The 20,662-nt window shown below is 55.6% G+C and overlaps 4 protein-coding genes across 11 annotated transcripts in view; 1 reads left to right on the top strand and 3 right to left on the bottom strand.

Annotated features, from left to right (window-relative positions):
- Nucleotides 1-20: 20 nt before the first annotated feature.
- On the bottom strand, nucleotides 21-12,892 carry klhl18 (kelch-like family member 18). Of its 4 annotated transcripts, none has more exons than XM_086044046.1 (10): nucleotides 12,598-12,795; nucleotides 11,143-11,273; nucleotides 10,876-11,016; nucleotides 10,517-10,715; nucleotides 7,684-7,844; nucleotides 7,325-7,461; nucleotides 7,027-7,249; nucleotides 6,841-6,945; nucleotides 6,080-6,191; nucleotides 21-1,257 (listed from the first exon to the last, which is right to left on the bottom strand). In XM_086044046.1, the coding sequence occupies exons 1-10, from the start codon at nucleotides 12,724-12,726 to the stop codon at nucleotides 1,141-1,143; spliced, it is 1,455 nt and encodes a 484-aa protein (XP_085900172.1). In that variant the 5' UTR covers nucleotides 12,727-12,795; the 3' UTR covers nucleotides 21-1,140. The 4 variants fall into 4 exon arrangements, with proteins under 4 accessions (XP_085900172.1, XP_085900169.1, XP_085900170.1 ...); XM_086044045.1 differs by lacking the exon at nucleotides 21-1,257 and adding an exon at nucleotides 5,504-6,006 and having other exon boundaries at nucleotides 12,598-12,792; XM_086044043.1 differs by lacking the exon at nucleotides 21-1,257 and having other exon boundaries at nucleotides 5,103-6,191; nucleotides 12,598-12,892.
- Nucleotides 459-4,859, top strand: bfsp2 (beaded filament structural protein 2, phakinin). The gene is made up of 7 exons (XM_086044054.1): nucleotides 459-984; nucleotides 2,414-2,496; nucleotides 2,575-2,731; nucleotides 3,901-4,062; nucleotides 4,132-4,257; nucleotides 4,338-4,573; nucleotides 4,670-4,859. The coding sequence occupies exons 1-7, from the start codon at nucleotides 490-492 to the stop codon at nucleotides 4,785-4,787; spliced, it is 1,377 nt and encodes a 458-aa protein (XP_085900180.1). The 5' UTR covers nucleotides 459-489; the 3' UTR covers nucleotides 4,788-4,859.
- Nucleotides 12,893-14,192: 1,300 nt separating the features above from the next.
- Nucleotides 14,193-18,870, bottom strand: puf60a (poly-U binding splicing factor a). 4 transcript variants are annotated; one of them, XM_086044051.1, is made up of 12 exons: nucleotides 18,656-18,854; nucleotides 18,500-18,559; nucleotides 18,204-18,348; nucleotides 17,944-18,078; nucleotides 17,764-17,808; nucleotides 17,517-17,678; nucleotides 17,300-17,392; nucleotides 17,011-17,224; nucleotides 16,783-16,940; nucleotides 16,080-16,164; nucleotides 15,830-15,999; nucleotides 14,193-15,057 (listed from the first exon to the last, which is right to left on the bottom strand). In XM_086044051.1, the coding sequence occupies exons 3-12, from the start codon at nucleotides 18,312-18,314 to the stop codon at nucleotides 14,758-14,760; spliced, it is 1,473 nt and encodes a 490-aa protein (XP_085900177.1). In that variant the 5' UTR covers nucleotides 18,315-18,348; nucleotides 18,500-18,559; nucleotides 18,656-18,854; the 3' UTR covers nucleotides 14,193-14,757. The 4 variants fall into 4 exon arrangements, with proteins under 4 accessions (XP_085900177.1, XP_085900176.1, XP_085900179.1 ...); XM_086044050.1 differs by having other exon boundaries at nucleotides 18,204-18,405; nucleotides 18,500-18,853; XM_086044053.1 differs by having other exon boundaries at nucleotides 15,845-15,999; nucleotides 18,204-18,870.
- Nucleotides 18,871-18,933: 63 nt separating this feature from the next.
- The window catches only part of afg3l2 (AFG3-like AAA ATPase 2), a 7,877-nt gene continuing 6,148 nt past the window's right edge, over nucleotides 18,934-20,662 (bottom strand). For both annotated transcript variants that reach the window (XM_086044037.1, XM_086044036.1), the window contains 2 exons: nucleotides 20,413-20,607; nucleotides 18,934-20,331 (listed from right to left, as the gene is read on the bottom strand). In XM_086044037.1, coding sequence (XP_085900163.1) covers nucleotides 20,098-20,331; nucleotides 20,413-20,607 — 429 coding nt within the window. In that variant the 3' untranslated portion in view covers nucleotides 18,934-20,097. The remainder of the gene's footprint in view (nucleotides 20,332-20,412; nucleotides 20,608-20,662) is intronic.

Below are 20,662 nucleotides of genomic sequence, written 5' to 3'. Positions count from 1 at the left end.
TTTGCTTTTTCACCTCAAGCCCATTTGATGACTTTGATTGTGACAAAAACACAACAACAACAACAACAGAGGGACGTTTTGTGTGTGAAGCAATCCAAACTAAGCAAACTGAGCAAAGTCATCTTGAAAATAAAAACAGCTTATGTCCTCACGTAACCTGCCGTGTCTGCACAGACTTCTTCACGGCTTGTCCTCCAACACTTCCTGTCAGCAAACAGGTCACATGGTGTGGCAAACAGGAAGTGACGCGTCAAGCCAGAAGGTTTTCCTTTGAAAGGAACAACAAACAAACAGCTGAGTCACGGTCGATGTGTGTTTGCCTCGCGAGTGCTGATGCAGCTGCGCGTCCGCATCAACAGGCAAGCGTGACAACAAAGGTCAGAGGTCAGCGCAGTCACACAAATGTGAGCCCAACAAAGGCGCCATCTTTCCAGAATCCAGTCCTCCCATAAATGCGGGCGCGCGGGTCCCTCTGAGGTTTAGTCCGTCATGCCTCTGCCGCGACGCCGCTCCTCCTTTTTGGGCCAGTCGTCGTCGTCGTCGTCGTCGTCGTCGTCGTCCTCGTCGTCGTCCTCGTCCTCGTCCGAGCGCCCGAGCGCCGCGTGCGTCCGGGTGGCCCCGGGCGGGGCCGCGTCCCGGGGCGTCTTCGTGGGGACGGCCCCACCCGTAGGCGGCGCGTCCAGTCTGGGGACGCGCGTGTCTCGCAGAGCTTTGGGCATCAGCAGCATCTTCCTGCAGGGCACCAGGAGCAGCGCGGCGCCGCTTCTGCCCCGAGCGAGCGAGCGGGCGGCTCAGAGCGCGGCGGGGGCCGGGGCAGGCGGCGGCCTCAACAGCTGCTTGATGGAGTACCGAGACAAAGTCCAAGCGCTGGAACAACTCAACCAGCAGCTGGAGGAGCAAATCCGCATGAGCCTGGACCGCAAGGCGTCTTGCGCCGGCGCCTGGGGGCCGCTCAGGGGCCAGTGGGAGGATGTCTACAGGCAGGTGAGAGGCACCGTGGCTGCCGGCGGGCCTTTTCGGGGGATCCGGCCGCCAAATAACATCGGATTTTCCAAAGACGACTTTCCAAAGGCCATCAATGTCGCGTCCGGCGAGAGAGCCCAACAATGACTTTTGTCATTCTATCGGCAAAATAATCCATCAAGTCAAACGATCCATCCTCGGAGTTGCTCCCGTCGCCGCTGTTGGCGTTTCGTGACGCTGACCGAGTCGCCGGGTTGATTGAAACAAAAGCCTCTCTTTTCTTGCCTTTCCTTCCTGAAAAGGAAAAGTGTGACAAATGCAGATTTCAAACTATAAACAAGATGACTTGTCAAGTCATGTGGGTCAAGTGGAGTCGGTGAGATGCCGCATCAAGTTGCCGCCAGGTTTTTGCCAAGCAAGTCCCAAGCCCTAAAAATGGCGGAAGTTAAAGCCGAAGTCAACCCAAGCATTTTTTTTTTTTTCTCCAACAATATGTTCTACGCAGGCCCACTCGTTGAAACGAGGCATTGCGTTAAATATCGCATTTGTGGAATAAGCGTGATTCCACTCGTTTTTAGCCATCTCTGGGGGCGGCCGTTTTGTCTTCTGAAAATGACGTCACAATCGCTCACAATGACCAATCACGGCTCGGATTCAGAAAATAGCTCAGCCGCGGTTGGTCGCTGTGAGCAGTCGTGATGTCACTTTCAGTCGACGGAGGACAAAATGGCGCTTTGCTGCTTGGTTTATGTTCCACAAACGCAAAATGAATCCGAATGCCGTGTTTCAACTAGTGGGCATGTTGGGAACATGTTTGGGTTGACTTCCGCTTGAAGCCTGACACGAGTCAAGTCTCATATGACACGCCGCAAAACCATTTCATGTCTTTACATTTGCTTTTGATTTAAACAATGCGAAGAAACCCCCCCCACACACACACACATTTTGGAGGGCTGCGTGAATACGGGCAAACGCGATGACGAGCTCGGTCACGGGACTTCTTCATCTCACGGGACGTAAGCGCTGGACGTTTGCAGTTATGTTTGGAATGTGGAAACGGGTATTTAGGCCCGCACGCACTGGTCTCATTCCTGCCATGGACCAAGCCCTTTTCTTGCTTCGAGGTCAATGAGGTCATGCGAGGCAAACGCGTTGCCGCCGCCGCCGCCGCGGTTACCGGGCGGTCGGTACGGCAAAACATGCCCCCTTTCACAATGAAAGCCTTATTAGGTGACGGACACTTGCGCTCAGGTGACCGGGCGCCTTTTGAAAGACGCGTGACGCCAGGCACGGCGCTCCCCAGTCGGGTCCTCGAGAGCCCCGGGCTCGGGCGCGATTCTGGATCGGGGCTCTCGAGGACCCGACTTGGGTGAAAAAGGGCCACTCCTCCAAAATATGAGCCTGAGTGATTGACAGCAGCGTCTCCACGGCGACGCCATCCTGTGTTCAGGTCAGCGAGGCCATCCTGGACAACGCTCGACTGACGCTGCAGACGGAAAACGTGCAGGCCAACGCCGAGGACTTCAAGGAAAGGTCGGGAGGTTGTTAGCGAGCGCCGAGCTCGGGGGCCCGATTGACCGATCGACGGCGGCGTGTGCGCTCCCGCCGCAGGTTTGAGAGCGAGCGACCCTTCCGGAAGGCGGCGGAGGACGAGATGGCGTCGCTCTACAAAGTCTTGGAGGACGCAGGCCTGACTCGGGCGGAGCTGGAGGAGCAGACGGACGCCATGCGGGCCGAACTGCGACAACTGGAGCGACAGCACGAGCAGGTCAGACGTGGGCCGGAACGGGCCGGAACGGGCCCGACGGCGTCGCCGACGCCCTCGCGCGCGACGCCGACCTTCCCGAGCTCCATCGACAAAAGAGGAGCGCCGACGTCAACGTTCCTCACGGCACTCGGCACATTGGCGACGTCGCAGCGAATAGCCGCGACCGCATCCCAAATATTTGCCGGGGCGTCGTCGGCAACATCCGTCCACCCGGTCGGTATCCGAGCCGCTCATCCTCGCGAACGCGCCGGAGCCCGACCGGGCCGTCTCGGGCCAGTAGGCGGGTTACGCCCCCGACTGGCTCCGGCCAATTGCGGGCCACGCAACGACAAGCAACCGTTCCCATTCGAGGGAACTCCGGAGCAGGCCTCTTCTATCCGGATTCCTCCGCTGCGCCCGTTTCCCCGGATCCCCGCTCGCTGCGGCGCACCTGATCGGAATCCTCCGATAATGGGCGACGTCCGCGGGAGCCCGATGGTAAACCCGATCATTTGAATCAGGCGTGTCGCGACCGACGGGCAGGGATCCAGGAGAGCAGGCGGCACCTCGAGGAACGGGATGGAAGACCTCCGCTTTAGAAAGCGCTCTGCCTTTTCGGAATGCGGGAGCGTACCTGGAGAAAAGGCAACTTGCACTCAGGAAGGCCCGAGCCCGGAATGGAACCGGCGACCTCTGCACTGTGAGGCGGGGGCGCTGACCGGACGGTTGCCACGGCGCCGCCAGCAATTATTGCCGGCCCCGCGTGATCGTCTGAAATATTTCCACGCGACGTAGCCAACAGCATCTGAAAGAAGTCCGTTCGCATCAACGCCTTTTACCAATCAAGCCACCGAGGGGTCAACGGGGAAAAATGGTCATTTTTGCAACACGAACACACGTCCAGATGGTCCTCGTATTCACAGAGACGTTTCTCGTCTTACGGCCGCTTTGAGCATCTGGGCTCAAGTCCGCACCGCACACTTGCAACACCGGCACCAAGACAACGCTCTGAACACGAGGGTCAGTAAGCTGCCGGCCCACTTTGATGTCGGCGGCGCGGCCGACTGCGCCGCCTCAGCGTCGTCGTCGTCGTCGTCGTCAACCCGACATCCGGTTCACAAGCACGCGCCGCTGTCCTAGTTGCGTCCCAGCCGCCGTCCCTAACGTGTCGCGCTGTCCCCGCCCCCCAGGACGTGCGCCTCCTCTACAGTCAAATGTCCGGACGGGAACTGGATCAACCGGACGCTCCCATTGAAACCAGCCTGGACCAGATCCTGGCCTACATCCGGAACCACTGGGAGAAGGTGACGGAGAAGAACCGAGCCGAGACGGACGGCTACCAGGAATGCAAGGTGAACCGACGGCACGCCCCGCCCAGTATGGCGCGGACGGCGCCTGACGCGCTTTCCTCCCTCCGCCAGGACGCCAAGTGCGTGAGTCGGCTGAGTCCGGAAGAGGAACAGCTGGAGGCGCTGAAGGTCCAGTGCTCCGACGCGGGCTGCAAGATCCAAAGCCTGCAGGCCGAGACCGAATCCATCCGAGCTCTGGTGAGATCCGTGACGGGAGCCCTTCGCCGCCGCTTACGCCGCTTACGCCGCTTACGCCGCTTACGCCGCTGCCCTTGCAGAAACGCGGCCTGGAGAACTCGCTGGGCGACGCCCGGCACTGGCACGACATGGAGCTCCAGAACCTCGGCTCGGTGGTGTGCAAGCTGGAGGCGGAACTGGCGGACGTGCGCGGCGAGATGGAGCAGCAGCGCCGAGACTACGACGGTCTCCTCGCTAACAAGCAGCGGCTGGAGCGGGAGATCCGACTGTACCACGGGATCCTGGACGGGGAGGAGCGACGCTTCCGGCCCGCAGAGTGAGTGGCCGCCCGTCGCGTCGGCAAATCGAGCCGCGGAAAGAAGCAAGATCCTCAGGAGCTCCCGTCCGTCCGTCCGTCCAAATGTGTGTGCAGGTGTCCCGGTCCGCAGAGCGATCACGACGGACTTTCCAGGACTCCGGCGGATCAACGAGCCCCGACGCGGTGTGGACCAGAGGACCCCGCCGACCCCACTAAGACCCCCGGCCATTAAAGATGAAGCCGAGATGTTCCCAATTCTACTTCCTGCTGGTCAATGAGACAATAAAAGCCTTTTGCTTTTCCACCGAGGCTGCGTTGCCAATTCTTTGCGCATTCCCCAAGTCCTCGGGACTTTGATACAGTTAAAGAAAACACCGGCGCTCGCTTCAAGTCCCATAAAGTGAATGGGCGTCGGCGCCGATCACCACACACTTGACTCAAGGGGCCAAACGACAAAGGCTTTTGTAGCACGACTCGTGTCGTCGCTGTCGCTTCAGCCAAACATACGCGTGGCCTTCAAATGAGGTTGTGACAAAAAGAAGGCGCGTTTGCATACAAAGCGCTTTGCGGACGTCACGCGACGACCGCGCCAGGCAGCGCCCGTCTTTGAAGCAACTTTATTCCTTTTTCACCACGCTCCACGTTCACATTCTCAGCACATTGTTTAAACTGGGACTTGGGAGGACACGGGCGCAATTCCCGTTGTTGCAAAATCAAAGCCTTGCCGGGCGCTTTCGTATCGAAGCCGACGCGCCGCTTCCCGTCCCGGCCCAGAGGAAGCGGCGGGCGCCGACGCCAGGCTGGCCGTTAGCTGCTGAAGCTACGCCGGCCGGTGCGACCGCGGCCCCGGCCCCGGCCCGGCCCCTGCCCGGCCCCGGCCCGGCCCCTGCCCGGCCCCGGCCCGGCCCCGGCCCCGGCCCCGGCCCCGGCCCCGGCCCCGGCCCCGGCCCCGGCCCCGGCCCCGGCCCCGGCCCCGGCCCCGGCCCCGGCCCGGCCCGGCCCCGGCCCCGGCCCCCTCGCCCGACAGCTGACCCGCCGCCCGCGACGGGGTGCGGCGGGCCAGTTTAGGCGGGCTGCAGGGGGACGCAACCCACGCCCACCCCGCCCTCGTGGCAGGCCATGGGCGCCATGAATGTCCATCGAGCCGTTTCGGGGTTGAACATCTCCACGGACCCCAGGTTGGTCTGCCCGTCGTAGCCGCCCACGGCGTACAGGCGGCCCGCCGCCGCCACCAGGGAGACTCTGCTGCGCCGCGTGTTCATGGCCACCAAGTGGCTCCACTGGCCCGAGGCCGAGCTGAAGACCTCGGCGCCGCTCAGGAAGCCGGAACCGTCGTAGCCGCCCACGGCGTACAGGTGGCTGCCCAGTGACGCCGCCCCGTGACGGCAACGCTTGTTGGACATCGGCGATGACGCGTGCCAGCGGTTGGTGTGATGGTTGTAATACTCCACCTACAGGACGCGCGGCCGGCCGGGCACACCTGACGATTACCAAGACAATAACGAGGACGGCGATGTGACTGACCGTGTTGAAGATCTGCAAGCCGTCATGTCCGCCGGACACAAAGATGCGTCCGTCAAAGACGGTGACGCCGGCGGCGCTGCGACTGGCGCTCATCTCCGTCACCACGGACCACCTGCGACACACAGGAAGTTAGCGCAAACCGCCCACGAGGCTGGCGGGTCCCCGGAGAGCTGAGAGCGCCGCCGCCGAAGGACCGCTGGCCACCGGTGGCCCGAGTGGCCGTCGGGAAAAAAAGGAGGCGTCGGCGGCCGGCGCCAACTTTGCCGCGCGTTCCGCGTCTTGTCCAAATGCTCGGACGGGAACGTTGCGCCGAGGGAGGACCGAGCTTGCGCAAGCGCTTCCTTTCCTCCGCGTTGCTTTGGAAACAAGAGGAACAAGCGCTTTGATCCTGGGGAAGATAACGCCGAGTCGCGGCTGCCCATCGGCTGCGCTTACGTCTCGCCGCTTACGTCTCGCCGCTTACGTCTCGCCGCTTACGTCTCGCCGCTTACGTCTCGCCGCTTACGTCTCGCTTCTTTTACTTGTCGTCATTTCAGTCTCAAGTCGGCTGGCAAACCCGAGTGGAGAAGGAGAAGCTGCGCCCTTGACCGTGTAATCGCAGAGTCTTCTTGATATCGCGATGTCAATGACAGGATAGGATGGGGGCAGACGCGCGTGCTCCCCCCGCACCCCCGTTTTGTCTTTTTTTTCCCTTTGGTTTTCGCCACCCGCCGACCGCCGCCGCCGCCGCTTTACGCGGGTGTGAGTTGGGTGCTTGTTACCTGTCGGCGTGCGGCGAGTAGCGTTCGACAGAGTTGAGAGAAGATTTGCCGTCATAGCCGCCGCACACGTAGATGTGGCCGTCGATCACCACCGTTCCCATGGCGCTGAGGAACACCGCGAGAGCGGTCACCGCGAGAGCGGTCGCACGGAGGCGCCCGTCAGTGAGCGGCCGTCAGAGCGCTCACCTGCGCCGGCTGTTCATGCTGGACACCCTGGTCCAAGCGTCCGTCTCGGGGTTGTACACCTCGACGGTGCTGAGTCGCGACTGGCCGTCGTAGCCTCCGACGGCGTAGAGGAGTCCGTTGACCACGGCCACGCCCACCCTGCTGCGGGCCGTCCTCATTGGTTGGCAGCGTTCCCAGAAGTTGCCCGCGGGATCGAACACCTCCACCACGTTCAGGGAGTCGCCTGCGGGAGAAGGTCACGTTAGTCCGGGGACCGGTCGGACGGCGCTCCGGCCGCCAAAGTCCCGCCGCCTCGCACCGGAGCTGTTGAGTCCTCCCACGGCGTAGATGAGCGCCATGATGGACGTGCAGCACCTCTGGCGCGTCTTGATGGCGGGAAGGTGAGGGCGACGCTCCAGCATCAGGTGGAAGTCTTTGGCCTCATCCAGGAGGTCTCTAGGGGCCAAAGGAGGGAGGGAGGGAGGGAGTGAAGGAGGGAAGGAGGGAAGGAGGGAAGGAAGGAAGGAAGGAAGGAAGGAAGGAGGGAAGGAAGGCCAAAGGAAGGAAGGCCAAAGGAAGGCCAAAGGAAGGAAGGCCAAAGGAAGGCAGGCCAGCGAATGGTGATGAGCGGAACGTGACTCGACACGTGTTTGTGCCGAGCAGGCAAAGCGCTCCCACCTGCATTTATGGCAGCAGCGCACAAGTTCCTCCTGCTGGACTCGCTCCGTCAGGAACTGAGGACGACAAAGCGGAAGTCGGATCTTGGACAGCAGCTCCGGCAGCAAAGTCTCCCGGTTGACGCGATCGTGATGGACCCAAGACAGCGCCGCCTCAAACACCTGCACGGGACCAGGAAGGAGACGCATACGGTGGACACGCCTTCAGTGCTAGCGCGCCTTTGACGGAGGACAGCTTTCAATTGACAGCGGGACACGTTCAAAGGCCGCAAACTCGTCAACTGGCTGACTTCCGGGGGGCCTAGCCGTGAAGCCCCGTCAGCGTTTTGCCCGAATTCCGGCCGCGACGTGGCCTACGAAAGCTTTCGCTGTTGCTTTCGCTGTTGCTTTCGCTGTTGCTTTCGCTGTTGCTTTCGCTGTTGCTTTCGCTGTTGCTTTCGCTGTTGCTGTTGCTGTCGCTGTTGCTGTTGCTGCGAGTCCACTCTCTGGGACAGGTGGAGACGTAATGCCGGCCGTCCTCCCCACTCGCGCGGGCGCCTACGAGGGCCGACGTGCGCTCGCGCGTTTTGCCGCGTTCTCAACTTCAGGCGCCGAGGCAAACGTCGTCCAGCCCACGGCGGTGTGATCCCATGTCGATTATTTGGACAGAAAAATAGACACTTTCAAGTGGCGAAAAAAGGCTTTGGATCATTTGTTTGGGCCAAGCGCGTCCGGTCACGGACAAAACAATCCAATGTTCTCCCACTAGATGGCAGAAGGTGCGCGACGAGCCTGTATCTCCGCTTTCCGCAAAGTGGCGTGGCCTGAGATTTGGCTCAAGAAGTGCGGAGGAATACTGCCCGAAAAGGTACACCTTGGCTTTGTTGGCTCGTTTCCATACACACCTGACTTCCTCTATCTGACATGACCGCAAGTGCAATCTTGAAATCTAAAAAGGGATTCCCGTGGAAATCTCCTACCACTGTCCAAATGTGAACGCATCCATCCAGTCGCTACAAACCAAACAAAGTGCTCTGGTCTCTTTCGAATGGAAACGTTTTGACAAAAGTCTCCCTCGGAAGAAGTCCGAAAAGTGACCGCGAGAGCGAGAGCGAGAAAGCCAGAAGGGTGCGGCCGCGGCCCCCCGTTGTCAGGCCCCTCCTCCCCAGGGCCCCGCCCGCACCGTCAGCCCAGAGAGGTCGCTCGGCAGTCCCGAAGGAGTTCTGAGACACGCGCTATACGTGACCGCTGCGGGGGAAAGAGAGACGCCCCTGGACGCCACTGGAGCATCCAAAGCAAAGCATTTTTTCTACGCTCGCCTACCGTTATGTTTTCTTGACTATAAACCAGGCGTGGGCAAACTAGGGCCCGCGGGGCTTTTTAATCCGGCCCGCCGAACTTGTCCAACAACAACAACAACAGCAACAAAATGAATTATCATTCATCATTCAATGATTTGATCTTGTCCCCGCAGTGCCCGCGTTTCCCCAGTAGACGGCGCACCGACCCTTGGTGGACCTTTGCGGCGAGCCACACCCACTGACTGTCTTTCTGCGCCACAGAAGTGGGGAAAGGGGTCTTGTCTGGCGATGACGTCATTCGGTCACGCAAAACACAGGCCGGGCCATCACATAGGCTAAATCTACATTTGCGGCTCTGGAAGCGAGTGACATTTGCCCGCCGCCGCCGCCGCGCCAAATCAATCCACTTTATGAAGCGCTAGTGAAGACCCGCACTTCCTGGCTTTGGTGAGCGTAAATGTAGCGACCATTACCTGCCGGGCACATTCAAATCATCAATTTGATCCCAATTATTCTTTTTGTTCTCCTTAACCTCCTCCACTAATTCCCTCTTCAGTTTGGAAAATATCGACATTTCTTTCGAACTGGGTTTTTACCCATCGCGCGGTGTGCGGCGGCAGGCCTTGCGTTTTTCAAAAACACTTGACGAGGAACGAAGATTTAAAACAATACCATCTTTTTCTGTCTTCCTTACTGTTTAAGTTAAGTTTGTTCAGTAAATGAATATCTATTACCACAAATAGAAAAAAAGGACGGCAAGTTTTGAGATCATTGAGGAGCTTTTGAGCAGGAGTCTTCGCGCAAGAGGACAAGGCAAGGAGAGGACTTGTACGAACAGCTGTGGAAGCGCCGCATCTTGCATATTGTCGCTGTCCTGTGAAAAACACTTCCCTCCAATTTTGGAAACTTTTTTCATTTTCACATGAATGCAATGTCCGTAAGGCGGAAACACCATTAATGTAAAAACGAGAAAATGGGTGGGGGGGGGGGGGTAGGGGGGGTCTGGGGGAATGGAGATGGTGTTTTTCACAGAACGGCGACGATATTCACTGGCACAAACGTACTACCTACCTGCACGAGAGCCCTTTTGCACGATGTGGCCCGCAAGTCCAAATGTTTGCCCACCCCTGCTATAAACGATGGTCTCAACACAACATGTTTTTTTGGTTAGCAGTTGGAAAAAGCTTTCATTCAAAAATGCTGACTAGTAAGAGCTGTTGCTACACTAAATCAACATCGACAAGCGATAGGCTTAAATTGTTGAATTTGGAATTGTGTCTGGACGGTGGTGTAACTGTTTTTGGTTTTCGTTTTTTTTTTTTTGGGGGGGGGGGGGGCCATACTGGGAAGCATCATCATGGGAGAGGACGAGCTGCGGGAAAGCAGTTTCTTTCACGAGAAGGCAGAATCTTGGCGCTCTTCAAGTTTTTCTTTCACAGTAGGGAAGACATGTTGAACTTGGGTCAAAATAAAGCTGTCCTGCATGGAAAATATCAACTGTCCCGTGTGGGACGTTCGACGGCAACAGAATCAATTTGCGGGCTGACGGCTGACCTGCTCCTCAGTTTTGACGTTGAGTTCATCGCAGGCTACGAGCTCCAGCAACTCGTCCGTCCTCAGGGTGAGGAACTCGTCCGACAGGGACACGTCCACAAAGTGCCGGTGCAGGAAGTTGTTGGCCGACTCGTAGAGCGCGGCGCACATCATGGTCTCCGCAAACTGACGCACTCCCAAACAGTTCTTGGGATGCAACCTGAAGAACACGCAGCCGCCGGCTGGTCAATGCGTAGTAACGTAGAGGAACCGACGTTGAAGTAGGACAGCCGGCCTCGGCCGGCCTCGGCCGGCCTCACCTGGCCTCGGCCGGCCTCACCTGGCCTCGGCCGGCCTCACCTGGCCTCGGCCGGCCTCACCTGTCCTGCAGGAAGGAGCAGCAAGCGTCTTTGACGTTCTGCAGCTGCAGGAAGCTGGAGCCGATCAGGAGGGCTTGAACGTTCTGCTGGTCGATAGCCACGTGGCCGCTGTACGCAAAGTTGATCAGTGCCTCCAGAGCGCTGAGCACGCACACACACGCAAACACCCCCCCCCACACACACACACACACACACACACAGGAACACAACTTGTGGAAAGCGGTCTCGCGCTGCATGGTCAAGCCGCGTGAGAGCGGTTTTCCATACCTGGGGTCCATTCCTTGCATGACGATCTCATCCTGTTTACACTCCACCATGTCGTTGGTGAACATGGCGTGAAAATACGGGATGGAGGCCGCCAACACGATGCGGTGGGCGCTGAATTTGTGCTCGCCCGCCTGTACAAGACAGTCATCAACTGCAACAAAGTCCATCATGTTGACATCAAGCGCAGTCATCAGTTCAGCGCTTGCAAATACAATACATGAAGCATCAGAACCCGCTTGAAAGTAAGGACCTGAACCGAATTGAAATAAAACAATGATCCATCAGCAATGTCACATCGTTGTGGCGGCGAGTCTCAACTATAGAAGCAACGTGACAAGTTGCTGCCAGCCATGTGGAATGTTCTACACAACGCGGGTGTGGGCACCAAAATCCGACAGGGAATATACTCTCAGAAACAAAACCAATCAATAACTCACGTACCGGACCTATTCGACTGCCCAGAGCGTGTTCCGCTTAGAGTTGACGCGCTTAATCGGCAACTAATCGATGATCAAATCGAACGACAACTAATCCGCTTCGTCGTTAGTAAATAGTAAACCTTCTCCAATTTCTGGAGCCCTCCACCAAAGCAGACTAATTACTTTTGTACTCAATTTGCAAACACCTGCTTGATTTGACTTAGGACAACAACGATCGACATTTTTGCCAATTTTCGGACTGATTTACAGACCAAACCAGTACCCGGTCCGCCAATAAATGCATGAGCAAAGAAAATAGACCATTCTGGGCTCGCAATCACTTGCTCTTTTCGAGAGGACACTTTAGAGAACCACCTAGGACAGTCCACAAAGCTGAAGTGGCCAATCTTCAAAGCACACTCAGCAGTTTGACACGCCGTCCTTTGGTTGGGAATGATAAGACTGCAACAACCCGAAGTGCGTTGGGCCAGGGGCGGGCGACTCCGGTCCGCGAGAGCCGTATCCTGCCTCTTTCGGATCTCTCCCTACTACAACACACCTGACTCAAATGGTCAGGATCGTTTCAGACTTCTCCCGAGCATGCTGATGAGCCGATCGTTTGAATCGGGTGTGTCGTAATCGGGAGGGATCCCAAGCAGGCAGGATATGGCCCTCGAGGCACCGGATTTCCCTGCCCCTGAGTTAGGCAGTCTATTGTCAGGCTCCTGGTGAGACTGTGTTTGTTTGAGAATGATTTGGCGGTGTCCAACACAACTGACAGTCGGACATTTTCATTTTTGAGCGGGTCAAAGGTCAGTCAGCGTTTACATGTACTGACATGACATATATTGAAGATTCGATTACAAGCTGGCCTTTAGTCTCTGAATAAGGTGACGTCGGCGCCCCGGCCAAAAGTAAGCCGCTGTTAATTCCAGTTAGCATGAGCTCAGCACTAAATGCTAATCTAGGCTAGTCTAGGCTAGCCTACCTTGCGGCTAATTTGACGTTCGCCGTGCGGAAACGGGTTCGGTCGTACCTTGAGCGTGACGTCACACAGTTTGCCCTGTCGCCGTATTTCCTCCATGACGACATAGCCTCTGGCCGGCAGGTCGTGCACTGAGAAATGAACCAAATCTTCGAGCTCCTCGCAAACAATCTCTCCCATCGTCAGCGTCGCTAGCTGCGAGCTTGAGCCCTGCGATCCGCCGTAGAACACCGGCGCAACTTCCGCTTGCCCTTCAACGCAAAAGCGCAACAAGTTGGCACGTCGATCGTCGCCATGGATGGACTGAAGCTAGAGGGCAGCCATCTTACGTTGCCACCGTTATGACAACTTGTCAGGGTTAGCGTCCCTGCTCAAAACACTCTTCCCAGTGCGTGTCTTACGCTAGGATTCCTGTGTGGAGTCATGAGAGCCTCTCAAAGAACCGACTTCACTGTTTCCATTCAGAGTAGAATAGTTGAAGTTACCACGTAAACAAAACACAGTTCGGCTCGTACCTGAAGTTGTGGCCATAACTCATGCAAAGGCTCGTGCGGGCTAGGATGAAGGTTGGCTAGCCTGTTGTATAAAGAATTGTTCTCCATATGACTCAAAAGTACACCAGATTGATGCAATTTAAATTGTGTGTGTGTGTGTGTGTGTGTGGGAGGGGGTTCTTTAGGGAGTGTACTACACTAAATAGCCGCCCCCAACACCTTCGCACCAAAGTTACACCACTGCCTGACAGAGACCCGCGACGAGTCTTTTATGTGTGCCTTGGCATTGATTGATTGCTGGCCATCTTTTTGTGTTTTTGTTTAAATTTCCATATAACCTTCCTACCTTCCTCCATCTCTGTAAGGTAAATTGCACCTTTCAAGACCGTTTGATCGGGGACGATGACAGACTTCTACATGAGTGGACTAACAATGCCTCTTACTCTCAGTCAGAAGTGAAGCCACCCCCGGCCATCTTACTAAGCCCACCTAACTTGAAAAACTTGATTTCTCTTTCTCTGTGGCGGTCACGTTATTTTCTGCCTCGGTGGCGAAAATGCCACTGTCCATGGCGTATGGTTGTTCCGGTAGGTCTGGGAGAAGCACTACATGCACGATTCCTCGGTAAGTAAATGTTCTCTTCTCAGGTATCTTTTTCTCTGAATACTACTAAAATATTTGTCATCAACAATGAAATGAAAGCGAAGCCCGTCAGGAAAAAAAAAAGTGCTCCAAAATGTAACCCTGATCTCTGAGGGTCGCAGTTCACCACACTGCGATGATATACTCCTCTAATGGTCGATGCGAATGGAAAAGTTGGTTCTTTGAGAGGCTATCAAGACTCCATACAGGTATCCTAGCCTAAAACACGAATTTATAACAGTGTTTTCAGTGGAAAAAAAAAAAAATAAGCAAGGTTGTCAGTAACAGTGGCAATGTGAGATTGGAAGATGGCTGCCCTCCGGCGTCAGCCGCGAGGGGCACTTTTTCGACAGTCCAGTCATGTGGAAGTCCGTGCTTCTTGCGTACGGGCGCCGAGCCCGCACCGATCAAATTGCTTGTTGCAGCACGAGCTCTACCGGCAGTGCCAGCAGACCAGAAGGCGCTCGAGTGTCAGCATCATGAGCAAAAAACAAATGTGAACCCTCAAAGTGTTGTGTTCATTTTCTCTGTTTGATTTAATAAAAAAAACAAGAGAAACATTTACAAAGCGTTTGTGGGAATTCTGTGAGGCTCAAACACAGTTCTTACTCGTCAGCCGAGCACAGGTGCGCGATTGCCAAGAAAGGTCACCATGGTGAACGCAGGTCGGGGAGACGTGGGAGTCCTGTTAAGACGGCCGATAGACGTCATCGACGCCCTTCACGTCTTCGTCAAGGAACGGCCTGAGAAAGGCTCGGCTCGGCCGAGCGTGGCCACTTCGCTGCTCGTTCGAGACCCGCACGTGAGTCTCGGACCCAATCGAGACCTGACGCTGCCTTGCCGCAGAACTCAAAGTGTCTTTGCCGACTTGGTCAGTGTCCACACTGACGGGCGTCAAGGGCTCAGCGCCGACATGCAGTTGTTGATTGGCGTGGATGCCGATCGGTCGCCGTTGGCTAGCGTCAACGCCAGAGGTGGCCACCGGCTCGCACCTCCAGCCACAGGTAGCCGCTGGCTAGCGTCTACGCCGTTGGGGCACCCTTGGCCAGAATCCACGGCCACCGTCAGCGCGCGTCTACGCCGACAGGTCGTTGTGCTCAAAGCGCTCCTGTTCGTAGGCCTCGGCCGCCACCTTGCGGCCGCCGAACCAGCGGCGGTCTAAAGCCCGCACCGCGCGGTTCATCTCGGCCGTGTGGTTGAACTCCACGAAGATCTTGATGATGACGGCTGCGTCGGCGTCCTCTCCCTGCCGTTCCTGGTAGATGACCACTCGCTTGACCTGGCCGAACTTGCCGCACTCCTCCGTCACCTCGCCCTCCAGGTGGTCGTCGATGTCGTCCTGGCCAACCATGTTTCTCAGGACCATCACGCGCGACTGAAGGCACAAAAGCGCTCACAATTACAGTACAGTCCGTGTGCCGGCCCACACCAATTCCCGATGGAGCATCTCCAAGTATTGCCCAGTCTAGTCTCAAAGTGGTAATTCAGTCATGCCAGTGTAGGCCTAAAATAACCGCGTTGTGGTTTTAAAGTAGTCGCAGATCATACAAACACAGTCCCAAAGTAGCCTCCAAGTCATCCCAGTGATGTAAACTGATGTACTTTGCATAATGTGTCGCTTCCCTCGTCCTGTATGACATTCATCCGATGAGTCTGTTTTGTCCTTTTTGAGACCAATTTCTCACGAGAGGCGCGTAACAGCCTGATCCGACCCTGTGGCCCCAAAGTCATTCATCCCAAATGTAGCCTCGAATAATCCTCGCATAGCCCTACAATCATATCTAATGCCGTATGGTCCCAAAGTAATTGCAATCTAGTCCCAAAGTAGCCTGAAGGGTAATCACATTGTAGTCTCAAATTAGTCGGAACGTAGTCTGAAAGTAATCCAAATGAAGTTTTCGATACTAATGCGGGCCCAAAATAGTATCATAGTAGCCAAATGTAGTCTCAAAGTAATCCCAATATAGTCACAGAGTAGTCTCAAAATAACCCCAATACAGTCCTCAACTAACCCAGTATAGTCCAAAATGATGCCCCACATCACCTCAGAATAGTTTCAAAGTAATCCCGTTATAGTTGCAAAGTATCTCAAAGTAAGTGCATCCGAAGTGTCCGTGAGCCGAGATTTTGTGTCTATCTTTTTTTACTTTGTGATTGCGTACGATCTTGTTGACATCGTGGTGTCCGTCAGTCTGTTTACTCGCGTCCATATGCGGCCCCTGGTGGAGCTCTTCGTCTACCCTCAGGGCAGGGGGCGTGGCCAGGACAGGATTGACCAGAGCCACTTGAGGCAGCCCGGCTGGAGCTGGGGTCACGCCTGAAAGGGTGACATCACACTCTGGAGTCAGGGAGCGGGCGGGGTGCGATGTGACGGGGGCGGGGCTTAAGAGTTCCCACCTGTGATGACGCCCGGAGCCTGAGCCGCCATGACACCTTGCGGAAGACCGGCCAGCGCTCGCAGCACCGATGCGCTCACTGGATCCTGAAAGCGGCACCACAGCACGCCACAGTCAAATATTACAAATACACCCACTCATCGGGATCCATTCGGGAGTCGGGAACGAGCGATGGTTCCGAGCGTGACGACTGCTTTGTCTTCAAGAAGTGGTTTCAGTCCTTCGCTGACAGAACAAGGACTTTTTTTTCCCCACAACACATCAATAAAGTTCAGGAACGGGGGAGTACCTCAGGGCTCAATGCGGTCCCCGAAACTTTGTAAACTTCACCTGCGCGATACAGGGGCACCTCGGAAATCATGTTCATGTCTTGCACCGCAGACAAACTGGACAGCCAAATGCAGACCTGTCCCACATCTCTCCATTAGCAACACGGCCAATCAGCTTACGGCTCACTAGCGGAGAAGTCGCCACAGCTACGGCCACTCGGGAAATGTTTGCTTTTTGCACGTTCGCAACATTGCGAAAGGAACCTGAATGCAATCCATGTGGCTTGCGCAGCGAGCGTGTGGCGTATTAAAACATCGCCAATGCTTAAGTCAATGTTAAATTCCTTTGACATGCTAAAGAGAAGTTAGCATCGACTTCCAGGTGTGATCCACAACGGTCCAGCCCTAGCGCACGGCGACATCATCGGGACCCACCTGCGCCGTGAAGTTGGCGGCAGCGGCCAGGCCTCCGGAGGCGGTGATGAGCGGCACGGGCGGGGTGACGGCCTTCCCAACTCGCAAGTACTGGCCGCCCAGGTCAAACAGGTTCATGGAGGCCACCGCGTCCACGGCAGACTGGGGCTTGTCGTATTCTGGAGGGAAACGCAAGAGGCGTCAGGGCCAGAGGCGGGCCGCGTCACATGGCGTCACGTGACGTCTCACCGATGTAGCCGTAGCTTTTGTGGCGCCCTGTGGTGGGCTCGCGAGCCAACATGCACGACTTGATCTTCCCGAAGGCCTCGAAGACGCTCCTGATGTCACCGTCCGACAGGTCGCGGTGGACGGACGCCACGTAGATCCTGTTGAAGGCGCGCGCTTCCTCCGCCAGCTGCTCGATGATGGGCTGAGCCTGGCCGATGTTACTGGGCCGGCCCACCTGTTCAACGCAAGGAGTCCATTGTTTGGCACGGTCGAGGCTCATGGCGGTGACGAGCGTTCGCCTGCAGCCAACCTTAATGTTTCGCCCTCCCAGGACGACAGAATTCATTTGGTCCAGAGCCAGCTGAGCTGCTTCCGGTGTCTCATACTCCACAAATGCAAAACCCTGTACACGCAAATGGCATTTTCTTGGCTGACTTGACATTCAGAGGAATGCAACACGCTGCATGTTCCATCGATCACCTGGACGTCAAACAACTGAAAGCTGCATGTTAGCTGTGCTCTCTGACCTTGTGCTTCATGGTGACGGAGTCCCAGGACATGTCGATGCTTTTGATGGGTCCGAAGGGGATGAAGGCCTGCCTGATAGTGTCTTCGCCCAGCTCGTAGTAGATGGAGCCCACGTAGACGCGACACATGATGGCCAGGGCACGCTGGCGTTGAGCCGCCACCTCGACAGGAAGTCACCACCGCGTTAGCTCGCGTCGTCAAAAGACGACATTAGCGCACAAAAAAAAAAAAAAAGAAATGACTTACTGACTGCAGAGGAGAAAGTTCCAAGCCCACCGACAAGGACGCCATCTGAGACACACACGCACGCACGTATGTACGTAAAGAAAACAAGCATGAACACAAGTGTCCTAAGGTGTCTGTTGGCCGATGCTGAAAAACAAGTACAGTGGTAGCTCAAGTTAGGACTTTTGCGTGTGCGTGTACCTGCAGTCCGCTGAGCTGCTGCTGCTGCTGCTGCTGTTGTTGTTGCTGCTGCTGCTGCTGCTGCTGCTGCTGCTGAGCCATGGTCTGCCTGACCAGTACATTCCGGATGCTCTGCTCCATGGCATACTTCTTGGCCTGCCCAGGTAAACAGACAGTCAGATTACAGGTGCAACAATTCATCAGCATCTTATCAATTATCAAAGTAATTGAAGTATTTTGTTCATGATTTCGAGACCTTGTTCCACTTTAATTGGCCTTACCTTCTGCAGCGCCTCCTGTTGGTCGGGGGTGAGCGGCGGCAGGCCGAGCCTCGTCGTGGTGGTGATCGTGTTGCCTTGTCCGTTCTCCATGACGAGCATGCGCAGTGGCATCACAGCGGCCGCTGGCTTGCCTTACTCCGTTACCCTTGGCGACGCCATTCAAGTGATTTGCAGCAACACTTTCAACTTTTTCGCCTCAACACTTTCATCAAACGAGACACAACTTTCGGGAAGCCGGAAGTCCAAATTTTTCATCAGGTGTCATAGTTCGCGTGGACACAAACATTTGATTGTACCTTCAGTTACTTGAGCTGAGAATGTTATTTGCGGTGACGAAGGGTTGCACGCAACGTCCACTACACACGCACACACGGGAAGGTTCGGTTAGCATTAGCTTAGCATGCTTCCGTCGAAGGAACAATGTCCCGAATGAAAGCGTTTTATGATCCTACCGCAAATGCGGCTAGCGCCTTAAACTGGAGCTTCAGTCCGGTTCCGTCTTTGTGTAGCCGTGATTGTCCGGTTTGGTCCGCTGACCTGTGTTTTGACTAATGTGGGCGTCCAAGTGTCACTCGTGTGACTGAGCAGCTTTGGGACATCCCACGTCACTTCCGCTGGCCGCGCTTTCTCAATCAGCTTTCCTTTGCTCTTTAAATGAAGAACACAAGAAAACATCCGAGATGGAGCTCGCTCATTGACATCCATGTCAGCATTTTAATCAACGCCACAACAATTTTTTTTTGACTCTTTTTGTCTGGTTGAAGATGACTTTTTTGGTAGTCGTGTAAATTTCCTTGTCACTGATACTATTCTACCGATGTTGTGAATTGCAGTTGTAAATCCTGTAAACTGTAATGGATAAAATCTATCTTGTCCTTTAAAAAAAAAAAAAAAAATCATCCTTTTATTCTGGGTTACATATTAGCCCTGGACCAGACAGGGAATTGTCAAGAAGTCAGGGATAAATCTCCCTGAAAATATAAATATATATATAATTATATATTGCAATATTGCATTGTGTGTGTGTGTGTGTGTTTATATACATATTAGAGGTGAATCCTCGGATGACGAACCACAAGTATGCGGGGGTCTACTATAAGCACTTACGAGGTATATTTGCTGGCATCATGTCAAAAGCCGTCCCCCAAGCTGGAAAATGTCCTATTTTGGATTAAAATTATATTCATTATAGGTCGGTCCACATTATTACAAATAACCAACGTGAAGTGCTGCATTTCACAATGCGATGTTAATGATTGAGCAAACGTGCCATTTTTGTGGGGTCTCCTGAAACATGAGAATTTTGGAGGTACAAGATTCTGCCCGCCACCAGCAAAAAGAAATAAATACAAACTAAAAAAATATTCATAAAACGTCCTGCATACTCACGGGTCCGCACCTGAGGATTCACTGATTTTATCCCCCCACCAAGTGTGAAATTGATCATGAGATCCATATGTTGGGTGTGTGGTGATGCAGCAGCTTGCTTGTCAAAGAAGACGCACGAAACAAGCATTTCAATAGTCCACTTAGCGCCGCTTTGCTTTTAACATCTCTTTAACCACCATTGACTGCTGTTGACGTCAAGACGTGGCACTGAAGGAGAGAATGCTTGTTGATCGTCGGCATGAGGAAACTTGTCCCGTTGCCACTAGCAGATAGTTTCAGCAGAAAATAAGAGCTCAACATGGGATCGGTGGACATTCGCAAACAGCACTTAGCATGAGGACGGTGCTCACTGAGCACTAGTGTATAAATAAATCAAGCCCTCTTGTCCTCCAGAAGCTTCTCAGAGTAGCGCTGCATGGCGAAGCTTCTCAGAGTAGCGCCGCACGGCGAAGCTTCTCCAGCTCCTCGGTCGGGAGTGGCGGCTGGAGACGGGGCGGCGCTCCACCTAGAAGGGCACCCCTCCCGAGATCTGCCGGGCCACTCGCTCGTCCGGGCTCTCCTCCTTGTCCTTTCTCTCGCGGTTCCAGTCCTTGAGGCCGGCCGGCAGCGCCGTGTCCTCGTCGCCCGTGCCCTCCACCAGCTCCTCGTAGGTCGACTTCTCCGAGAAAGGGCGTTTGCCCAGCAGCTCCACCATGTCGTTCTTGTCCAGAACCTCCTTCTCCAGCAGCCGCAGCGCCACCTTTAGGAAGACAAGCCCAGAAAGTGCAGAAGGGCGTGTGCGGACAGAAGCCCGGTTGGTTCCGGGCGCTCAAAGCCTCACCTTCTCCACCTCGGCCTTCTTGTCGCTCAGCAGGCGCCGAGTTCTGCCATAGGCGTCGGCGATGAGGCTGCGGACCTCGCCGTCGATGAGGCGCGCCGTGGCCTCGCTGTACGGCTTCTCCAGAACCATCTCGCCCTGCCGGGGGAGATCGAAGGACACCTGGCCCACCTTGGCGTTCATCCCGAACTGCACGATCTGCCGGAACCACAAAGCCCGTCGCGATGGGGTCGCGTGGCCGCTCGGGGCGAAA

Source organism: Filicampus tigris, chromosome 10, assembly GCF_054856515.1.
Source record: "Filicampus tigris isolate MCC_2025a chromosome 10, RoL_Ftig_1.0, whole genome shotgun sequence".
In the NCBI taxonomy this organism is placed as follows: Eukaryota; Metazoa; Chordata; class Actinopteri; order Syngnathiformes; family Syngnathidae; genus Filicampus; species Filicampus tigris.
Note: the sequence above shows the minus strand (reverse complement) of the source record. Positions and strands in the feature narration are given on the sequence as shown.

Excerpts from the sequence above, each read along its gene's own strand:
- bfsp2 (XM_086044054.1), top strand. The coding sequence starts at position 490 with ATGCCTCTGCCGCGACGCCGCTCCTCCTTTTTGGGCCAGTCGTCGTCG. Across the intron at positions 985-2,413 it reads GGGAGGATGTCTACAGGCAG|GTCAGCGAGGCCATCCTGGA; the intron begins GTGAGAGGCACC and ends TCCTGTGTTCAG. Across the intron at positions 4,258-4,337 it reads CCGAATCCATCCGAGCTCTG|AAACGCGGCCTGGAGAACTC; the intron begins GTGAGATCCGTG and ends CTGCCCTTGCAG.
- klhl18 (XM_086044043.1), bottom strand. The coding sequence starts at position 12,726 with ATGGGAGAGATTGTTTGCGAGGAGCTCGAAGATTTGGTTCATTTCTCA. Across the intron at positions 11,017-11,142 it reads ATGCAAGGAATGGACCCCAG|CGCTCTGGAGGCACTGATCA; the intron begins GTATGGAAAACC and ends GTGCGTGCTCAG. Across the intron at positions 6,192-6,840 it reads TACTCGCCGCACGCCGACAG|GTGGTCCGTGGTGACGGAGA; the intron begins GTAACAAGCACC and ends TGTGTGTCGCAG.
- puf60a (XM_086044051.1), bottom strand. The coding sequence starts at position 18,314 with ATGCCACTGCGCATGCTCGTCATGGAGAACGGACAAGGCAACACGATC. Across the intron at positions 17,809-17,943 it reads AGCAGCTCAGCGGACTGCAG|ATGGCGTCCTTGTCGGTGGG; the intron begins GTACACGCACAC and ends TGTGTGTCTCAG. Across the intron at positions 16,165-16,782 it reads CCGCCAACTTCACGGCGCAG|GATCCAGTGAGCGCATCGGT; the intron begins GTGGGTCCCGAT and ends TGCCGCTTTCAG.